Here is a 21108-nt window from a genome sequence, read left to right on the forward strand (position 1 = left end):
TGTCTCTACTGGAAATACCTCGCCTGATGCAGCCTCAGATTGCATTAATCTTTTTCACTGCTGCATCATGTTGGCAACTCATAGTCATTCTGTGATTGACCAATACATCCAAACCTTTCTTCTCCTCTGTCTCTTCCAACCGATGCATCCCCAGCTGACAGCAAAAGTTCTTATTATTCGTTCCTAAGTGCATGACCTTGCGCTTTGCACTATTAAATTTCATCTGTTTCTGTTATTCCAGTTTTCAGGGTCATCCAGATTTTCTTGTGTGATATTTTGGTCCTCCTCTGTATTGAGAAAACCTCCCAACTTTGTGTCATCTTCAAATTTTATTAAAACACTCCCACTTATTGTGCCCAGGTAATTAAGGAAAATGTTAAATAAGATTGGTCCCAAGACAGATCCCTGAGGAACTCCACTAGTAACCTCCCTCCAGCCTAACAGTTCAACTTTCAGTATGACCTGTCATAGTCTCCCTTTTAACCTGTTCCTTAAACACCTTTTTACCACACTGACTCACTGGGTGATCTTTGACAAGGATCTTAACTTCTGTTTGTCAGGTTCCCCATCTATAACATGTGGATAAATATACTTACCCCCTTTGTAATGTGCTTTGAGGCTCAAGGTCTTGTCTACATACAAATGATGTAAAAACTGATTTGGCTAAACCAGTTTGAAAAGGTTTTAAAAAAAATTTAGTTAAGCCTTGTGGGCACTTCCACTGGTTCAAAACTGATTTATATCACCGACCTCACAAGAAAAACTGCTATAAACCTGTTTTAAATTGAATTAAGAGGGTCCACATAGCTTTTTCCACCAGTTTAATTAAATTGATTTAAAAACATGCCCTTGATCAATCAGGTGCGACTTTGTGAGTTGACCAGGCCTACCGATGAAAAGCATTACACGAGTATTAACAGTTGTCACTTTTATTTATTTATGGCCAGATTCTGATACTTTTTTTGCTGATGTTGAATAGCACCTTACTTCATGAGTTGTCCTATTGAAATGGAGTACTCCAGAAGTAAGATGCTACTCAGTGTGAGAAAGGGTGTCAAAATCTGGGTCCGGTCTAGCACAGTGATCACGCTTGGATTCTATACAATGATCAAATTATGCCAGACATATACCAGAGCTCTTGCCTTGAAGAATTTACATTCTAAAAGCACAGTGTGGATAATATAGAGCACAATATAGTTCAGAGAAAGCAGAAAGTGGGATGGTGATTATTCTAGCTTGAATGCTTCACAGGAAAGTTTTTTGATGGGGAGGGCACTTGGCATATATTAACTAAAGGCTCTTTCAAGTGCTGTGGGCAATATGAAAGAGCACAAATTTAGGAATATGTGAAAGAAACAAAGGGAGCAGTCAAGAGAAACCAGTGTCTTTCAAGGTTAGCTGTCCGAGATTGGTGGGTGGGTTGTCATACATATACTGAAAATGTGTTTTCAGGGGCCTAATTACTCTGTAACAATATTGGTAAAGAGATAAAACTATCAGAATACTCTGTGATATTACATGCTAATAAGAGTATTTGTTAAGATTGTAAGCTACATGAATTAATTCTCCTAAAGAAAAGTGAAGATAAAAAGCACTATTATAAATGCTAAGCTTTGTACCTATTATTCTTCCCTAGAAATCCAGTCTGAGAAATACAAATCAATTGTATTTTGGGCTTATTTTAATGTTTTCCATAAAGACTTCTATCATGATTTAACAAGAAATGGTCTTCAAAAAGAAATCCAGTTACTTTTATTTCTTTGAAGGTGACAATAGCAGTGACTTTGCTAAAATGAAGTTTTCCTTACCAGCACCGAACTGGCAGGAGACACAAGAGAAGATGCCAAAACAGAATAAACTGTCACTACAGACTTCACCAGCTGAGTGTAGTGTGATAGAATGCACACTAGATGACATTGAGATGGCTTTTAGGAAAAAGGTAAGGGAGTCCTTAATGTGTCTGAATGCTCTGAAATATGGAGAGGTTGAGCCAGGCATCACACAGAGAGGAGATTACACAGAAAGTTTTGGTGTTCAACATATAAATTAATAATATTTGTGCTGTTTTTTAAAAAGCCCTTTAATAGAAATGACAGTTTGTTTTTCATTGCACTTTCTAAAGGTTTCATATCTTGTTTGCCAGGTTCATAGCTTTAAAAATATATATAAATACCTAGGAAAGCACCATTTTTCTAGACTAAAACAAAATAAAAATATTGAAACTCGATGGGTCAGGCAAATCATATGTGAATCTATCACTTCTCACTGTTAGATCACTTGACTGAATCCCAACCCAGCTCAGTAATGTTTAAAAGTTGTCATCATTTGGTAATTATTTCATGAGGCTCATGAAATAAGCTAGTGGCCTAAGTGCAGTCCCTTGTTCGATATGTGTGAAGCTCATAAATGGCACCCATGCTGGAAGTTTGAACAGAGGTTAAGGGCATGGAGAAGGGGCATGGAGAAGGAGTTAACTCCTTATGCCTTGAGGGGATCCTTCTAGAGCACGGTAGAGGGACAACATGGAGGATCTTGCACCGCCAATTCCATATGTATGTTCTACCTATTTTGTGGATAGAGGAATAGAATCCAAATCTCCTGACAGTCGGTTCTGTCCTTTAACCTCAAGAACCTCCCTCCTTTCTCAGAAGGCTATAGAGAAAGTAAGGGGACGGGACTATGGACCAGAGTTAGTGTTTTAGTACAAATCTAGCCGTACAATCCTATAACTGTACTTCCTCAGCCTTGAAGTGATTGGAGAGTTCTAGTAGGCTGGAGGTCAGCAGGCACTAAGGCTGCAGGGACATCACCTGACCTTCTTTCCCCTTTAGTTCTTGATTCTGAAGTCAGGGTAGGTCCTCCAGAGCCACACAGATTGAGGCCTGGGTTGGTGGCTGGGTACATCTCATCACCCTGTAAACCCTATCAGCCCATGATATTTGTTTTGGACTTCCTGAGGTCTCGCCATACATTATCTCTGCCCTGTGATGTCTGCAGTTTTCATTTAGCAGTAAACAGGTTAGAAAAAGGTAGTGTAAAGCACCAAAAAGGGTGATGGAAAGCCCAAGGAATGTTTGTATTATTCAACAAACAGTACTGACTGAACTTTTGGTGAATGAAACCAATCTTCCTGCTGTTCTATTATCCTTACTGAAATTTGCAGTAAGTCCCATAAGCAAAACCGCACTCCCCTAGTTTCTTTGTAACAGCCCATGAACTAAAAGAATAACCAAAGAAATGGGCAATATGTTTATATAACAGGTATATTAACCATTCTGTTTCTTCTACCATTTTTTCTAGCATTCATTATGATCCATTTTAATAAAGAGGAGCTTGGTACTAAGTTACACTAGGGATGTCTTTAAAAGTATATTAAAACAGATGTCTCAAACAGGCAGATCCACCAATATTTTTAGCCCTGAATTTTGAGGTAGAGTTATTATCCCTGGGGGAGGGATAGCTCAGTGGTTTGAGCATTGGCTTGCTAAACCCAGGGTTGTGAGCTCAATCCTTGAGGGGACCATATGGGGCAAAAATTGGGGATAGGTCCTGCTTTGAGCAGGGGGTTGGACTAGATGACCTCCTGAGGGTCCCTTCCAACCCTGGTATTATATGTGCTATATTTCTGTGAGAAACTTGTCTGCCTTGTCACTTGAGTCTCTGTGATTGGGAAATACTGTTTTGTAGTGAGCCTATTAATTAAACATCTGACAGTCAGAGCTTGCCATGGTAACCTATTTGATCAGTTTACAGAGAAGAACACTTAAAAAGGTCTTGTAAAATACATTATTGTTTTTAAAACTTCATGAGCTTGATTTTTCTGAACAAAACACTATAAATTGTATTCATTTCAGCTGCACTCAGCCTATCAGGACATTGAAAAAGCCTTCAGAGCATTTGATGTTAGTCAGAGTGGATTTGTGTCTTTGGATTACTTAAAGTCAGTCATAAATGGCTTTATATTTCCATTACCAAATGGAACTTTTCAAGAGCTAATGAGTAGGTAAGCGTCATATTGTTTCCTTTAGAGACATTTTTTAACATTGCAACTTCATAACTTGATTATTGCTTTTTGTGACTTCCTTTGTTAATTTGCCTCATTTGTGCCTGTGTTGCAGCATGTATGGAACGTAATGTAAAATCTGATTGAACTAGCTAGAGGGCCATGTTTGCAGCAGTCAGCTAGCCAGGCACAATAGAGTGATAGCCTTCACTCAGAATGGCCTTACTTCTATTTGTATGTCATTTTATATTTAGTTTCCTAGTGGGAAGGGTACGCGCTTTCATTGAAGTAAATACTGGTACTTTAAGAGGAATTTACTGCATAAAAATCATCATAACTAAAAAATAACTAAAGTTTAATCCTGGGCATGTTCAAAACCTAATACTCAAATTTCAAAATTTCTTTTTTTCCAAAATGCCTTTTATATTCAGATAATTATTACTAAATATTATTATTATTTTTATTAATTATTTCTTTGTTAAACATTAACTATGTGGTCAGCCTTATATAAGAAAACAACTGAAGACAGTCTCTGCCCTGAAGAGCATACATTTTACTTATAGGTCTTAGTCAAATTTAGGACAACCACTGTGGATTGAGGGCAGTATGATAGTACCTTGACACCAATGGCAGTTACCTGTGTTGACTGAGGGGCTGGTGACTGCTGGTTCCTGAGAAAGATTTTGATCTTGGCTGGGCTACAACTTGGCAAAAGGCATTTGAAACTTACTTTTAAATGTAAAACTAATGTGCTACTTACTTTACCCCAGAAACAAGGGATGGGGTGAATTACTGGAAGAGCAATTTGACCAGTATTACCACTTTATTACCATGTTTGTGTGCTTCAAGCTTGCACTTTTTAAAGGTACTTCTGTTTAAAGGGTTAAATGAAAGTATGAAGTACAGCATACCTTCAACGAAACTTACTAATGCCAACCACTTTGACTATGTAGTGGTCATCAGTAATCACTATAGGATTAACTATAGGAACACTGGGGAGCTAGATGATGTAGTGATGTCGCTTCTGGACAACTGAATTTATATTAAATTAAGATAAAACTCTTCTGAATTTGGAGGGGCATTGCAAAACTAGAACCTGAACTGGACTGAGAGAAGGGCAAATCAGGCCAGCTCCTAGATTAAAACCCAGGTACTAGTTCAGGTTAACCAGACACTGCAGCATTATGGCCAGAATTCAGATACTGTGATAAGCATGATATAGCAGTGATATTTGGATAGAAAAGGATTTTTGGGACACAGCCTGCCCTTAGGCACCTGAGTTAGGTTAAAGGAAATTTTTCAAAATCTAATTTCTTTGGACCTGATTTGAGTTCAAATGTTGCTAGCCAACTCCCCAAACCCACATTTCCCATTTAAAGCCAGAATATGGACATTCTTCGGTATTTTGGTTCAATCTGGACCCACCCTTATACACAGAGACCAAACCCGCAAGAGGAAAATAGGCAGAAGATAGCCTATATTCACAGGCAGCAATACTAAGAGCATATGGACAAATCAAAGAGGAAGGGGAGAACAACAACTTAACTTTTTAACGAGCTCTTTAACAAAGACAGAGATTGCGAGAGTCTTAAATAGGCACACAAGGCACACAAGTCAGTTCTTACCATGTGAGCAAAGCAGGAACCAGATCATGTGTTACTATTTAAAGATTCCATAACATAGTTTATATATTTAAACTCATTTGTGTGAAAGTAAGATCATCCATGAAAATAATTAGTTGGATTTTTTTTTCTTGTATGCACTAGTTAACTTTAAAGGTCTCACTGCAGATATACATTTTATATCAGCAGGTGCTGTATGAGAGTATCATCTGCAGTAACTACATTATTTTGTGCATTCAACAGATAAATCTGATTTGCTTCTAGTCATTCACAATGTGATATAACAATGATCAACTATTACTTTGTCAAAAAATATTGCTATCATAGTTTCTTCAGTTCATGTCACTCACGAGTTTTAAATCTTAAAGTAAATCTTGCTCTTAAACATAAGCACATAATGGAAAGATTTCTACATGCATTTTTTCATTGGAGTTTTCTCTAGACATTGACAAAATATAGTGTCACTTTAATGATGCTATAAACAGAAATATTCCACCCTACATATACCATATCTTTCAGGTGATATTTCTCAGATAAAGTAATTCAAAAGATGCACCAGTGTGAAAACAACCACAGAGCTTTCTCGTAGTTATGTGGCTGTACTAATGTACATATGGCTTCATGTAGGCTGATAATGAATACAACAATAACTAATAGGGAATGTTGTATGACGTAAAGATTAAAATGATATTTAAATATCGTTGTAACATGGTTCACTCACTACTGGGACAACTTGTGACTAGGTCTGGGGATCAGCTCTTGCCTGGTCTAGCCCCCCATTCTATTGGTTGCTCACTTCATGGGCTTTCTCTCTTTGTGGGTTGCTCGCTCTTCATGACCTGGCCAGAGGACTAAGTCACTATTTAGGCTTCCCCTTTTGGGGGTTAAAGTCCCAGTGGGCAAGCTATCCATATGCCCTGCCAGGCAGTTTTCTGGTCTAAGTCCAGGTCCAGGGCCATTTTCCCAGTGGCTGGCAGGGTAACCCAGGCCCACTCATTACTCCGGATTCCAGCTGGGGGACCCTAAGCCTCGCAACCACGGTCTAGTCAATCTCAGACCCTGTTGATATTTTCCTGGGCTCCTTCCTACCTCACTTCTGTATCTCCTGGCTCATTTCTGGATTTGCCAACTTGAGCTTCCTTTCCTCCCAGTGGCTACTCCATCACACTTGGTTTCTTGCCTGACTCTGTAGTTCAGGGCAGGATCTCAGGGCTTACTTTCCTCCCAGAATTCCTCCTCGTCCCTGGCCAATTCCCTTTCTCTCTAGAGAGTGACCACAGAGCTCATCCCTGACCTGCCTCTTGCTCTCAACTTCCTGGCTTTGTACAAGCCCAGCTTGCCCCTGCCCAGCTGGGCTTCATCTTCAGTTAGACTTTATCTGTCCCTGGCTCTTTTGGTGACGCATATACATTTAATTGTCCCTTTTTAATCTGCTCAGGCCTTTTGTGGGGTGGACACCCCATCACTATTGCCCACATTAGATGGGGCAGGGAACTATTTATAGGTAAGAACACATGACAGTGTTTTATGATTGTTCTAGATATCTGCAAGTCTTAAACCTCAGGAGTGAAATCCTGAGTCAATTGATTTCAATGGTGTTTTTGTTATTGACTTTAATGGGGCTAGAATTTCACCTCCTGAACAGTAAAGGACCCTGTTACCTAAGAACTCATCTCTCACAATATGTCCCCTTGAAGCCAGATCAAATATATTGTAGATACACCATTCATATTTACTTAATTTCAAAGGATATCAGTAATGTTAGTCCCAAATTCTCTCCATTTCACACAAATTCGGTGTCCCATCATTTTTCCTTTTGAAACTCCTTTGCATCAGAAATAAAAATGAATGGAACCAAGATTACAGGCAGAGCTATTTATGCTGAACAAAGGAATCCCACCACATTTTAACTTTCCTGCATGAGTAATATTTTTTTGTCTTAGGTTTTTTTTGGGTCTTTGCCATGCATGTTCCTTGACAGGTGGAGAAGTATGAGTGAAGGATACTCTTGTTGTCTGTTCCAAAAACCAAACGTTCCATGACTAGAGTGAGCAGTTTCCCAATGTGAGGCTTTCTCTTATGCAACTTGCTCCTCTTGTGAGATGCCAGACCCCCATTTGGCAGCCTTCACTTAAGTCATGATGGAAACCATGCTTACTTGGTCAGGCTTTCAGTGAACTTAATATCTGTTTGAAAGAGTCAGGGCAATTTGGTTGCCGATATTTCCTGGTCCTGATAACAGTGATTGTAGTTTTAAGCTATCCTTTTTGGTTAGCTTAGTGTCTGATTTCCATGATTTAATATTTTTGTAAAGATCCCAGATGCTAGGCAATGGTGCTTAAAAATTCTTAAACACTCTTAAATATATGGCATTTTGTACTGGATGACTAATAGACCATAAATCATCTGGTTTTGCCCAATACGCATGCTATTACAATCTTCATCAAACAATGTCCCTCTTTTTATAATATTTATATTCTAGGTAATTAAAAGAGGATATAATGGAAGATGAATTTCTGAAAGTCCTGTAAAATTATGAACATTTTAAAAACAAAATTAGTTTAATATATAAGGCCCACTGGATAGAACACTATACTGGGACTCTGGAGACCTGGGTTCTGTTCCTAGCTCTGCCACTGGCCTGCTGGGTGACCTTGGACAAGTTGCTTTACCTCTCTGTGCTTCAGTTTCCCATCTGTAACATAAACTTCTTCTTCTTCTTTGAGTTGTGTCCCTGTGGGTGATGCAATGGAGCTGTGCTGACATCCCTGCGCTGCTGATCGGATCAGTGTCCGTTAGGACCGCACACGCGCGCTCTCTCGCTCGTTGTGCTGCGCCGCAGTTTCTTCTCCGCTGCCCCTAGCTAGAGACAGAGCTATTCGCAGTCTCTGAGGGCCATTACTTTTGATTTTGCATTTCTGTAGTTAGTTAGCCTCCTAGTACTTAGTTGTAGTTCTAGTTGTAAGATTTTTTTTCTCTTTTCTTATCTTTTCTCCCTAAAAAAAAAAAAAAGAGAGAGAGAGAAACTTTATCTTTTCCTCCTGTTTTTTCCTCGTTGGGGACCCTTCCCCCAACAGGTTATGCCCAGTTCACCAGACTTCAGGAAGTGCCTCTCTTGCAAAGAGGTGATCCCCGTTGCAGACAAGCACTTCCAGTGCACACACTGCCTCGGGTAAGGCCACATTCAACAAAAGTATGATCTTTGCCAGCAACTCCGTCCCAGATCCCATAAGGATAGAGAGCTCAGGCAGAAGGTCATCTTCATGGAGGTAGCTCTCCAACCCTCTCTGGATCTGCACCACAAGTCACTTGGCAGACCAGAGTCTTCCCCACAGCCCTCAATATCCAAAGACTGTGGGTTGAAGAAACAAACCACTGACCCCTCTCATAAATTGTCATAAAAGGTAGTGGGAACTCCCCACAGTGAGCCCCAAGATAGCTGCAAATGATCTCCAGCATGCGTGATGTCCTCGGTACCATTGGCACCAAGACAGTCTCAGCTCAGGTATCATTGACAAGCCTACGTATCCAATGGTCCTGGGCACCAAGTCAATGGCACCGAGGGACAAGGACAGGAGTAAGCACTCTGCTGAGAAGGCATTCTGCTGAGTATGCAGTGCTCCATCAGTACCATCATCAACACCTCATCCAGCACCAAAGTGACCAGTATGGGCGAGATCCCCCTCCCACCCTGGTACCGCCAATGGCACCGAATCGGTTGGTACTGCTGGAATTCTGGCACTCAAGAGACCTCCATGTACTTGATGCACTGGAGGCTCCTCTTTTTGGTACTGGGACCGCCTCACTGAGTCTTCGCCCGGCACGGGAGTCTTCCCCGTTGCCCTACCAGACCCCCTGCTCTCTAGTGAGGCCTGGGATAGCAAACTGCAGGATGTGGCATCACAGTACTCCTCCCAAGCTCCTTATGGCGTCCAATATCAACAGGGCCCCCAAGCATACCCTTCCCCCCCCCAGTGGCCATATTGGGATCCTTGTGCAATATACAGACCCTACACTTCTCAAGCATCCAGTGTCTCTCATAGAGAGTCCACCAGACTTTCTCCTACGGCTTCGGTGTCCAGAACCCCAGAACCAGAGGAGAAAACTTTTGAGGGACAGGGGGAAAGGCTCAAAATGGAGGCAAACATTTCCTCATCATCACCAGATGAGACTACGATGCCCCCTCCTCTATCACCAGCTGATGATTTTAGATACTTTCAAGACCTTTTTAAGAGGGTAGTGGATAGCTCAAATGGCTGAATGGACACTGCTATCTACATCTCCAATTAGAGGTACAGGGGCGCAGACACACCTACAACAGAGCACCCTTAGGGTAACACATCTCAAAGATGAGTAACTTCCCCTTATCTTCTTTGTAAAGCACTTTGAGACCTGTGGATGAAAAGTGCTATATAAGAACTAACTATTTCCTACTAGACATAGAATTGCTTTGGAATACAAAATCCTGAAGCCTTCACTCAGGTTTTATTCCCAGTGAATTCAGTGAGTGTTTTGCATATGTAAGATTTCTGGATATGACCCATGAAAATTAAGGATGGAAAAGACAGGTGTTGTCAGGCAGAGCCCAGTACTGAGAAGTGCTGAGCATGTGCAGTTCCCATTGAGGTGTGTGGGAGTTCCAGGTGCTAAGTATGTCTTGGATCTTATTCATCTCCTCCCATGATAAAACCCAAGGGAGGAGGCTTTGTGGGAGACAATCTTAGTGATGATCATTTTGTAATGATTCTACTACATCATCTAATTGGGGTGGAAATTCTCTATCCTGCAGAAAATGGAGTCTGCCGACAAACTGTGTGGATCCTCAGGGATCCATGCTGATGCCCTGTACTGCTGCATCAGCTCTGGCCCCTAGTAGCCATGCTGTGCACTCCCCAGCTCCCTGGCACCATGGCAGTTACCCTCTGAGGTGCTGTTGAGGTAGCTGAAGAAGGGGGTAGTCACACACATGGAAAGGGCCTCTGTTTGTGAGGATCTCGGGGACAATGATGCAGACCAAGATCAATCTGTTTGCTTGTTTCCAATGCAGAATTGTTCCCTACAGTGTACTTTTGAGTGATTTAGTAGAACCACAGAAATTTCATGTGGGAAAGATCTCAGTTAGGGGTTGAAAATATCAGTTGTCTGGGTCTTAATTTTAAAGATATTATTTATCTTTATTTATTTATCTTTATTTAAAGATATTATTTATCTGTTATTTCATATGTGATTATTGGTTTCAGACAAATATTATGATTATGAAACTATTTCCCCCAGTTTTTTTAATAAACTTTCCCTCAAGCCAGTGAGCTGTGGTGTGTATGTCACCGGTAAGTGGGTTAATTTTGAAAAAAGTCAGCTTTAAGAAGAACCTCATAGAAAAACTGTTCTACCGTCAGGTTTTGATCAGCCAATGAATGATTGTTTTGATGGTGTAATTCTTCCAACTTGGAATTTCACTGGCTGAGCTTGATAAACTTAATGAACTTCTGAGGATGGAGTTTTTTGTGGGAGCTCCACAAAAGTCTTTCCACCATTTGTTGTCCTGTTAACTCCTTATTACATTTTATTGTTGTTTAAACCTCACCCTGATAGTCATGCTCTAAACACAGCATAACACCATTCTAAGAGGCTTCAGGAATAGATATTTAAAAGTTTGCTGAAATGAGAAAGGCAGTGAGTCATCACATTTTTGCAAAATAAGTTTGTAACAGTGCTTAAAAGACACCATCTAATTTAGGAACGTGTTTTGCCACACTTACTTAGGGCTTCATCCTGCACCATTGAAGTTAAATGGGAGCTATGCCACTGACTTGAATGGGAGCAAAATCAAGCCCTCGTTGATTTCAAAGGGATTATTCACAGAGTAAAATACTACTCAACATGAGTGAAGTTGACAGAATCTGGCCGTTAATGCCTTATAAATGCATTCTAACACTTCTAAATTTAAGGGTTTTCAGTTTGGATAAAACCGGAACCATCTGATCAGGTCTAGTTCTTTCTTCAGTTAGACTGGTGAAACTCAGAAGGGAATTTGGCCCAACTTGTTTTATCATTGAAATTTGCCACATACTTTTTGTAAAATTTTAAGCTATGCAAACTCAGACAAGATTGCATAAATTTCCGTCACAAGCCAAAATTCTCTCTGGAAATTGTAGTTATAGCAGTGTTTACAAAAGGAAGTCTTTTAAAACAGTTCTTACATTTTTGTTTGACCAGATTTGGATTTAAAGCCACAGGTAAAATTGCTTGGCATCAATTTTTAGAGAAATTTCAGGACCCTGTGACATATGAAAATGGACAGACACTTCCTATAAGAAAAAAACACAGGTAAGTAGGAGATTACATTTTTTTGTTCAAGGTGTACTTGAACTTGATGGGAAATTATGTCCACTGAAATAATCGTTGATTAAATTTACTTCAAGTAATCTTTTGGGGATATTCTTATTATCCATATAAATGTCTAAGCATATTTTTGAGTCCTACTAAGATTTTGGCCTTAATGAGTTTACATTTTCTCCCTACCCTGAAGAGTAAGAGGATGAGAGATGAGAACATTGTGTCAACCATGTTTTCCTGTTGTAGAGTAAACCCAATCAGAGGAATGGATGAAGCTTTCTCAAGTGACAGTGTCCTTCTAAAGCTGCACAGACACATCCAAAATGCATATCCATCACTGAAGCAGGCATTTCTCATGATTGATACAGTAAGAGACCTTATTTTTAACTCTTACAATGCTGAGATTCTGTGGATGAGTTAACACATTCAGAGATTGATGGAGTTTTTAACCTCTCAAGCTACCCTCTTGACAAGTACCCAGCAACCTCTCAGATCCTAACCCTCCTGCCAAGCAAGTCTTTCCCTTCATCTGGTTTCCTAACCTTCTCCCAAACATCCTATACCTTCCGTCAATGAATCACTTGCTTTCAGGTGTTGCTGCCTTCCCTTGCCTTCTGTTCTCCACCCTAATAAAAAAAGCCATGACCACTTACACTCATAGCAAGTGCTGGAACAAATGTGCTTCACCAAGACTCAAGCCCTGATCCAGCTGCCACTTCCCTCTTGCTACCCTCTTGTCATAAATCTGACTTTGCCCCTCCCTCAACTCCTAACAATCCATCCTCACAATATGCCAGGCAGCGCAGCTTTGAAAGCGTGCCAAAGGATGTATGCTATGCCAGATACAAGGCCATGTTCCCACCAGAGAAGGAGGAAACTGGGAGGTAGATTGTGGCTGAGTCACAATCTGCTTCCTAGGCTACTCCTGGGGGCAACACAACAACATGCTGCCCCATACACAGGGCTCATGGCAAAGCCCCATCTTGTTTGTACGGCCTGCATTTTTTGTTCCTACATGAATGACTTGACATTTGGCTGTATTGAAACACATTGTTTGCTGGTGCCTAGTTTACCAAGCGATTCAGATCTCTCTGTATCAGTAATTTACCACTCCCCCAATTTTTGTGTCATTTACAAACTTATCAGTGATGATTTTGTTTTCTTCTAGGTTATTGATAAAATTTTTTTTGTAACTTGGGGCCAGCAACCAATTTCTCGCAGGACCCTACTGGAAACACAGACCCTTGATAGTGATTCCCTATTTACAATTACATTTTAAAACCTGTTAGTTAGCCAATTTTTAATCCATTTAATGTGTGCCATATTCAATTTTGTATCATTCTTGTCTCTTAATCAAAATGTCATTAAAAAGATATCAAGTTCACTTGACAAGATCTATTTTTTCCAAACACCCATCTTGCCTGGCATTAATTATATTACCCTACTTCAATTCTTTATTAATCAAGTCCTATAAATAGGAGGGGAATATTACATACATGAGGCTAAATTGTCCCCTTCCCCATAAAAAGCCAGAGGTGGAAATGTTTTGATTTTTTTTTTTTTAGTATCATTCATTTTTTTTTATATTTGGGGTTGGAAACTCTCCGTACACTTATTCCATATACTCTATATAGTTTTTAAGCTTTCAGTTGAGTTAATTATATTTTATTTTGTTGTTCTTTTTTCATCTTGTAAACTTATGTGCAATTAAGTTCCTCAAATTGTAGTGCATTTCTATTGTTAGAACAATTTTAGTATGTTGCTGTACTGTTTTTGTTAATCTCCACATTGTTTATGTTAGTTTTTAGTATTGATTGTCTGTTGTGTCCCAGTTGCTTAAAGGATTGCTAAAGTGCAAACTTAAGAAGTCCATCTCAGACTTCCAGAGTTCCATGTTGCTGCATTTCCTGTTGTGTGGATAAATTTAGAAATTCAGTCGGGATCTTTCAAGAGCATTACTTTTATTTGTAAAACCCTTTTAAAAAGGATAGAATGTGATGCATCTCTGGGCAAGCAGTGCAAGCTGTGTGTAGAAGTCTCCTAAATGAAGTCCCCTGAAGACATCAAGGCCCAAGAAAAGAAACTAAAGTGTTTTCCAGCTACCCATAAAACCAGACAGCCTATGGAATTTATAAACATCTCAGGGTGCTCCTGAAGTTGTCATAGGTTCAAAAGAACGGTAGCTAGCTCCAAAATTACTTGCTGATCCTGCAAAGATTTATGCACATGCTTAATATTACACCCATTAGACTGCAATTGACATTAAAGACATGCATAATTGTTTGCAGACTCAAATTCTATACCAAGCCATTCTGGAAAATGTTTCAAAGAAGTTTGGAAAATTTAACAAATGCAAATATGCAACTTCTCAAATTTCTCAACTGCCTTATCCAGTTATTCCCAAACTTAAATAAATAAATACCCCTTGGCACATGACCACACATGAGAAATTATAGGCAGAATTATTGCATTTTAGTGAAGTGAGGGAAGGGATTAAAATCAGTATGATAATGTAAAGTAAGATAGAACTGCAACTACGGAGTCATTGTCACAGCACCATACTATACAATATAAATAGAAAATGTGGAACTTGTAAAAAATTTGTTTGTGGTCTATAATCTGACAGATGTATAATGTCAGACCTGTGAGATTGACCAGGATCACTCCATTGCATCACTCACTTTATTTGCAGCAATATTTTAATCTGATTTTTTGAACAGAATTTGGGCATTCTTTTTATGTCTAGCTCTAGAATGAATGCACTCTTAATAAAGAACTGTCAGTCTATTCTATTCTATGGCTTTCATGATGTACTGAACTATGTTAAAAAAAGCATTCTTGTCATTTTTGATGGAATGTCATGATATATATGATCCATACACTGGGCTGTGTGATCATTCCTTTAGTGGACAGATGGAATTTTTTAATACTTTGATTTGCTACAGATTGCTCTTCTTAAATTGTACAGTCTATATTTTTGGATTGGATGAGCAAATAATAGACTGAAAAAATTAAAGCTTTCAGTCTGGTTGACACAAGCAAAATGAGCACTGGGCATATCTTCAGAGGTACTGCTGGCATTTTTTATTACAAATTTTTATATAGATGATATATCACAATTCTTTTCTAACATAATTACATAAAAATTGCTCTTTCCCACTCTGCAGTATAAATTACACACACACACACATTTGTTTCAGAGTGGTAGCTGTGTTAGTCTGTATCAGCAAAAACAACGAGGAGTACTTGTGGCACCTTAGAGACTAACAAATTGATTTGGGCATAAGCTTTCATGGGCTAAAACCCACTTCATCAGATGCATGGAGTGGAAAATACAGTAGGCAAGTATATATACACAATAGATGAAAAGATGGGAGTTGTCTTACCAAGTGGGGGGTCAGTGCTAATGAGACAATTCACTTAAAGTGGAAGTGGGCTATTCTCAACAGCAGAATGCCAAGGGAGGAAAAAATCACTTTTGTAGTGGTAATGAGGCTAAAGTAGTCAGGGTGGCCCATTTCAAACAGTTGACAAGAAGGTTTGAGTAACAGGAGGGGGAAATTAGTTTTTGTAGTGACCATGCACTCCCAGTCTTTATTCGGGCCTAATTTGATGGTGTCCAGTTTGCAAATTAATTCCAGTTCTGCAGTTTCTCATTGGAGTCTGTTTTTGAAGTCTTTGTTGTTGAAGAATTGCCACTTTTAAGTCTGTTATTGAGTGTCCAGGGAGATTGAAGTGTTCTCTGACTGGTTTTTGAATGTTATAATTCTTGACATCTGATTTGTGTCCATTTATTCTTTTGCGTAGAAACTGTCTGGTTTGGCCAATGTACATGGCAGAGGGGCATTGCTGGCACATGATGGCATATATCACATTGGTAGATGTGCAGGTGAACAAGCCCCATTGGGTTTGTTGTCAACTCTGTCCGCATATCTATTCAAGGAACATCATCATAGGACCTAACCACATCAGCCACACCATCAGGGGCTCGTTCACCTGCACCACTGCAAAAGTGATTTTTCCTCACTTGGTATTCTGCTGTTGAGAATAACCCACTTCCACTTGAATGGAATTGTCTTGTTAGCACTGACCCCCCAACTTGGTAAGGCAACTCCCATCTTTTAATCTACTGTGTATATATATTTGCCTACTGTATTTTCCACTCCATGCATCTGATGAAGTGGGTTTTAGCCCACAAAAGCTTATGCCCAAATAAATTTGTTAGTCTCTAAGGTGCCACAAGTACTCCTCGTTGTTTTTACATATATGTTTGTGTGCGTATATATTCGTTTGTGTGTGTATATATTGCTAGGCGAATTCTTTTTTGTAGTGATTTTGTATATATACACACACAATCACTACAAAAGAAAGAATTCACCTAGCAATTTACAAAGAAGAGAGTTTAGTTTCCTCCATTGCAGTAGATAATAATAACACATACTAGCATTAGGGCCCTGATTCAGCAAAGCACTTAACCATGAACTCAAGCACATGCTTATGCACTTTGTTGTACTGGTCATCAGTGAATGAAATTATTTACACAGATACCGATGGTTGAGAAAACAGAAAGAGAACTCTGGTTGCAGGAGGAAAGGCTTAATCCCTAACATCCAAAACTGTTACACATATAGAGATACATACAGATTTTCAGCTGGTATAAATCAGTGCAGCCGCAGTGAGGTCAGTGGAGCTATGCTAATTTACACCAGCTGACAATCTAGCTCATAAATGAAAACATTTTAGAGATTGTTTATTTGACACCTAAAATCAAAAAGTTCACTGATTGAAGGCTAATATAATTTATATTATTTTTTCAATATTATCAAAGCAATGACTAAAAAACAAGATATCTTTAACCACAGTATGTGTTTAAGCTTTGTGGAGAAAATGCTTCCACTGATATGGTACATATTTTTATGTAAAGTAGAACTAATTTTTGTAGCTCCTGTACCAAATTTCTTAACTCATTCACTAAGGGAGATATATTATCAAGTTTCTTTTCCATATGATTTAATGCACTGACAACAGTCTCTAAAGAAAATTCAGATGGCAGAAAAGCAGTTTTACAAGACCATTATCTTTTGATTACAAAACTTCAAAGTGTTTCCCAAACCAACTGATAAAGTAAATAATTGCTCATCCTGTATATTACTACTGCCAACCTGGATCTCTATAGGGGACTAAAGGGAAACAGAATTTTTCTTGGTGTGAGGTTTATGAGCAGCAAAATATTTGTCTTGTGCTTAGGCAGGAATGAATCACTGGAGAAACTGTTTACCATTAATTTTTTTTTATTGTTCCCAGGCATTTATTCCTTACATTTCTTCTTTTTTCCACCAGTTTTTTTTAAGGGAAGCAAAGTATAAAAATAAAATAAAAGTCCAAGCAAAAATATAAAATTCTAAGATCTAACAGACTGTGATAAAAACAGACTAACCTCTATTTAAAACTCTCCCTCAAACCTTATGGAGATATGCCATGGGGACTGAAACAAAAATCATGCCTTAAATGTAACAACACAAATATAATAGTACTGTTGTATAAACCTATTCCATTGTTTATTGCATAAGACGCTTTAAAAAGTGCACATTTGTATGATAGTATGAAGAGTGCCACATGCTGGGACTCTGTATAGAAATGCGGAATTATTTCTACTAAGTCACTCTCACTGTCAGACCCAATGGTCCCTATTAGCTCCAACCCAGGAATATAAACGACTTAGCATTACTCTCAGGCATGTGAGAGGCCTAGCACTCAGGCAAGGCAGAGAGACCTAGGTGCAAAGACAGAGAGATCAAGGAGGAAAAAACCCTAGGAAAAGATAAGCTCAAGAAAAAAGTTTAGGTTGGAGTTTGTATTTTATTGTTCTGATATTAAGAATAAAAGAAATCCCCTGATAGGGGGTGAATTTGGGACACTAACCCAGGGTGTGTGTATATGTATGTTCTGTGCTGAGAGCAGTGTGGGAATTCATTCCAGTCACAAATAGCCTTTAAAGGACTCCCCTTCTTCACCAAGGCAATGGATGGGGCCAGTGGTAGCATCAAGTCACTGTAGGATAACAGAGCTGGTGGGAAGTAACAAAAACATCCTTTTTATTTAAAAAAAGTCTCCGTGTGTGTGTGCTTATGTTTATATATGCTTACATAACATAAATCATCAATTTACTTTTTGCAGAAAGGTGCTGAATTAACAATCTTGGAGACCAAAGACTTTTGTCTGTTTCTCCACAGAACAGGTCCCAGACAGGCAGCTATAGCGTAAGCTTCCTAATACTGCTCCACCAACATACTACAAACCTGAACTTAGGGTACGACTTTTAGTGTAAGAGGATCGTTCAATTTCTATAACCTTAGTCCCTCTGCTGTGACTGCCAACAAGGGCTCATTTGTGGTGTATCCTCTTGTCCACTGGGAACTGGACTGAGACCACCAGATTCACATTATGTAAACTGGGGGTTCTCAACCAGTGGGCTGTGGGATGCTGGCAGCCCAATCAGCACACAGCTGTGGCCCATGTGACATCTTCAGGACCATACAGGTAGTATACATATTGTGTGGATGCAGCCCACATAACACACAGAGAGCTGCATATGCGGCCCACAGTAGTAAATAGGTTGAGAACCACTGATTAGACTATCAAAAAGCTAACCAACAGTAAAAGCTTTCAGTCACTATGGGTTGTGTGACCTAGAGGTTCAGAACAGTGGTTTAAAATAGACATTGTCTTTTAGTAAATTTGTTCACTCTGTTTTACACATACATGAACATTTGTTTTAGAAACAAGATGGAAAGATCACAAGAAATGAACTTCGTCGCATTTTGGACTGCATCCTATTTCGAATAAGTGACAAGGACTTCCAAGACCTAATCAAGATAATTGATCCAGAACACACTGGGTACCTCAGCTACCATAAATTTTTAGACTTGTTTGAAGAAAAGGAATCTCTAGTAAGTGTTTATCAATACTTTTCTAAGGATTTTCTTTTTTGTAATGTCTATAGCAAGGTGTCAGGACAATTCTTAATAAAACCCTAAGCTCTGAACAATCTTAATCTAAGTTAGTGAATGCATATGCTTTTCAGCAGTGTAAAACTCCTACATAATTCACACTCTTGGATTCTTTTGCCTCTGAAGCAGGGGTTGAGAACAAATTTCACAGTTACCTCATGTTTCTGGAAACTCCCTCTGGAATGTAATCGCAAGTTCATGTACATGTGTGTAGCAGGTGTGGGATGGAAGTATCTCTTTCCAGCTTTCAATCATCAAAACTGTTTTGCAGATATTTTGCAGAAGAGCTCTATCTATTTATACTAGATAATAAAACATAGGTTCTGAGACTTACAATACCCATTGATTGTGTGTTTTCATAAATATGACTTAGAAATTTTTGGAGTTTTGTAGTCATCTTTTAATATCTTCCTTTAGAACCACTACCATACATATAGTGAGGTTATATCCTGTATCTTTTGACCGGAATATCTAGTCAGTATGTCAGTTTCTTTTTTTGCTTACTGAATTATACTCAGAACTAGTCTAATCTATAGTTTTCATAACTGCTTTATTATATTGGAGCTGTTCATAATATTTTTATTAGATCACTTTTAGGTTCACATTAGTGTGTCATCTGAATAAATCTTTATTTAGTTTTTGTCTTAAGCTGGTGTAGTTAGTGTAGTTGGAAAGAATCAAAGGACCCAGCAGTGTCAAGAGATGCACTAGATGCACAAAAAGAGATTCCTACTGAATACTCTTGAATGGTGTGTATTGCTTTGAGAAAAGCTTTGATGTAGAACTGAAATAGGCTGCATCCTGTTCTGATGGCTCCAACAATAGTTACATTTGATTCATCAGTTCATGTCCCTTCTACCTATTCTTGAATTGAATAATGGTCACGCTGAGAGTCTGGGACACATTTTGATAATTATAAAACTGACATGTCAGAGGGGAAAAGTACAAACACTGTCAAAGTGCAAATACTAATGCGTTATGCAAATGAATTTGGATGCTCAAGTTAACTTATTTGGGTTCATTTTAGAGTTGATATTCTACTGCCTACTTAGTGTTCTAAATAAAATAAATTTTAGCACAAAGAAGGGCAGGGTAGAGAAACACAGAGCAACAGGGATCATGGCCACCCTGGGATAAGATACCAGCTGATAACCAGAGATAATCATGCTAGCTAGGATTTCACACTTGAAGTGTGATTCTGCTCGGAAGAGTGGGCCAGATTCTGGCCTCTGTTGGGCCAATCTGTTGGTGCAAAGCAGCTGCAAAGCCAGCCTAGCCAAATACAAAGGCTCCACCCACACATTCCCTTGGTGGTGTAAAGCTGGCATAGCCGGCTCTGTAACACTCTCTCCTGCCCACTCTGTGGCATAGGGGAATTCTTTGGGGCACGCCCAGAGGAAGGGGAGGTTTTCTAGAATGCTGCGGTGCTCTATCATTCTCTGACTGAGGGAATGGCCCCATGGCAACTCTTGCAGCCAGATGAAAGTCAAAGCAGCTCTGAGGCAGATGCTAGTAGTGCTGGGAACCAAGCTGGGCCCCAACAAGCCAAACCAGCTCCTCGCTGCCCCCAGGACTGGGGCATCTGAAAATGGCATAAAGGCACCTTTGTCTCCCCTTGGATTTTGCACTGAACAGAGCTCAGCTGGATCTGAGTATTGACCCCAATTACTCTGGAAAAATAAGATTCCGTGTGTCTGTTGCAACTCAGTAGTTCTCGCATTAAATGAACTCAGCTTATAAGAAAAAAGATGCTTTTATTCTAACTGCCAGTGCCACAAACTGAACCTGTTCTACGTTCTGTGAACCAGATTTTGCACTCACATTCACCTGTGCCATCCCATTGTCTTCAAATTATCCCCTCAGAGACAGCTACCCAACTTACAGCTCATCTGTCAGTCTTAGTGACTTTTACTTTGGAGGGTAACCAGCAGTACTAGGTTGTTTTGTTATCAAAGTCAGTAGCTGTGACTTTTAATTCACAAAAGGAGCAGATGAGTGTAGTAAAGTGCCATTTTTGCATAGTCACTTTTCAGATTAGAGCCACACTTTCAAACAGACCCTTGAGAATATATGCATTGGCTGACATTGTACACTATTTAGGAAACAGTGTGCTAAAAAGTTTTAATACAAATAACAT

The 21108-nt window shown here is 39.3% G+C and overlaps 1 protein-coding gene across 2 annotated transcripts in view; it reads left to right on the forward strand.

Annotated features, from left to right (window-relative positions):
- EFCAB6 (EF-hand calcium binding domain 6) overlaps positions 1 to 21108 on the forward strand; it is a 154508-nt gene that overhangs the window by 63462 nt on the left and 69938 nt on the right. The window contains exons 8-12 of one of the 2 annotated variants that reach the window (XM_075121373.1): positions 1767 to 1939; positions 3855 to 4003; positions 11842 to 11952; positions 12208 to 12328; positions 18741 to 18911. In XM_075121373.1, coding sequence (XP_074977474.1) covers positions 1767 to 1939; positions 3855 to 4003; positions 11842 to 11952; positions 12208 to 12328; positions 18741 to 18911 — 725 coding nt within the window. The remainder of the gene's footprint in view (positions 1 to 1766; positions 1940 to 3854; positions 4004 to 11841; positions 11953 to 12207; positions 12329 to 18740; positions 18912 to 21108) is intronic. The other variant, XM_075121374.1, reaches the window with a different exon arrangement.

Source organism: Caretta caretta, chromosome 1 (assembly GCF_965140235.1).
Source record: "Caretta caretta isolate rCarCar2 chromosome 1, rCarCar1.hap1, whole genome shotgun sequence".
NCBI classification, from domain to species: domain Eukaryota; kingdom Metazoa; phylum Chordata; order Testudines; family Cheloniidae; genus Caretta; species Caretta caretta.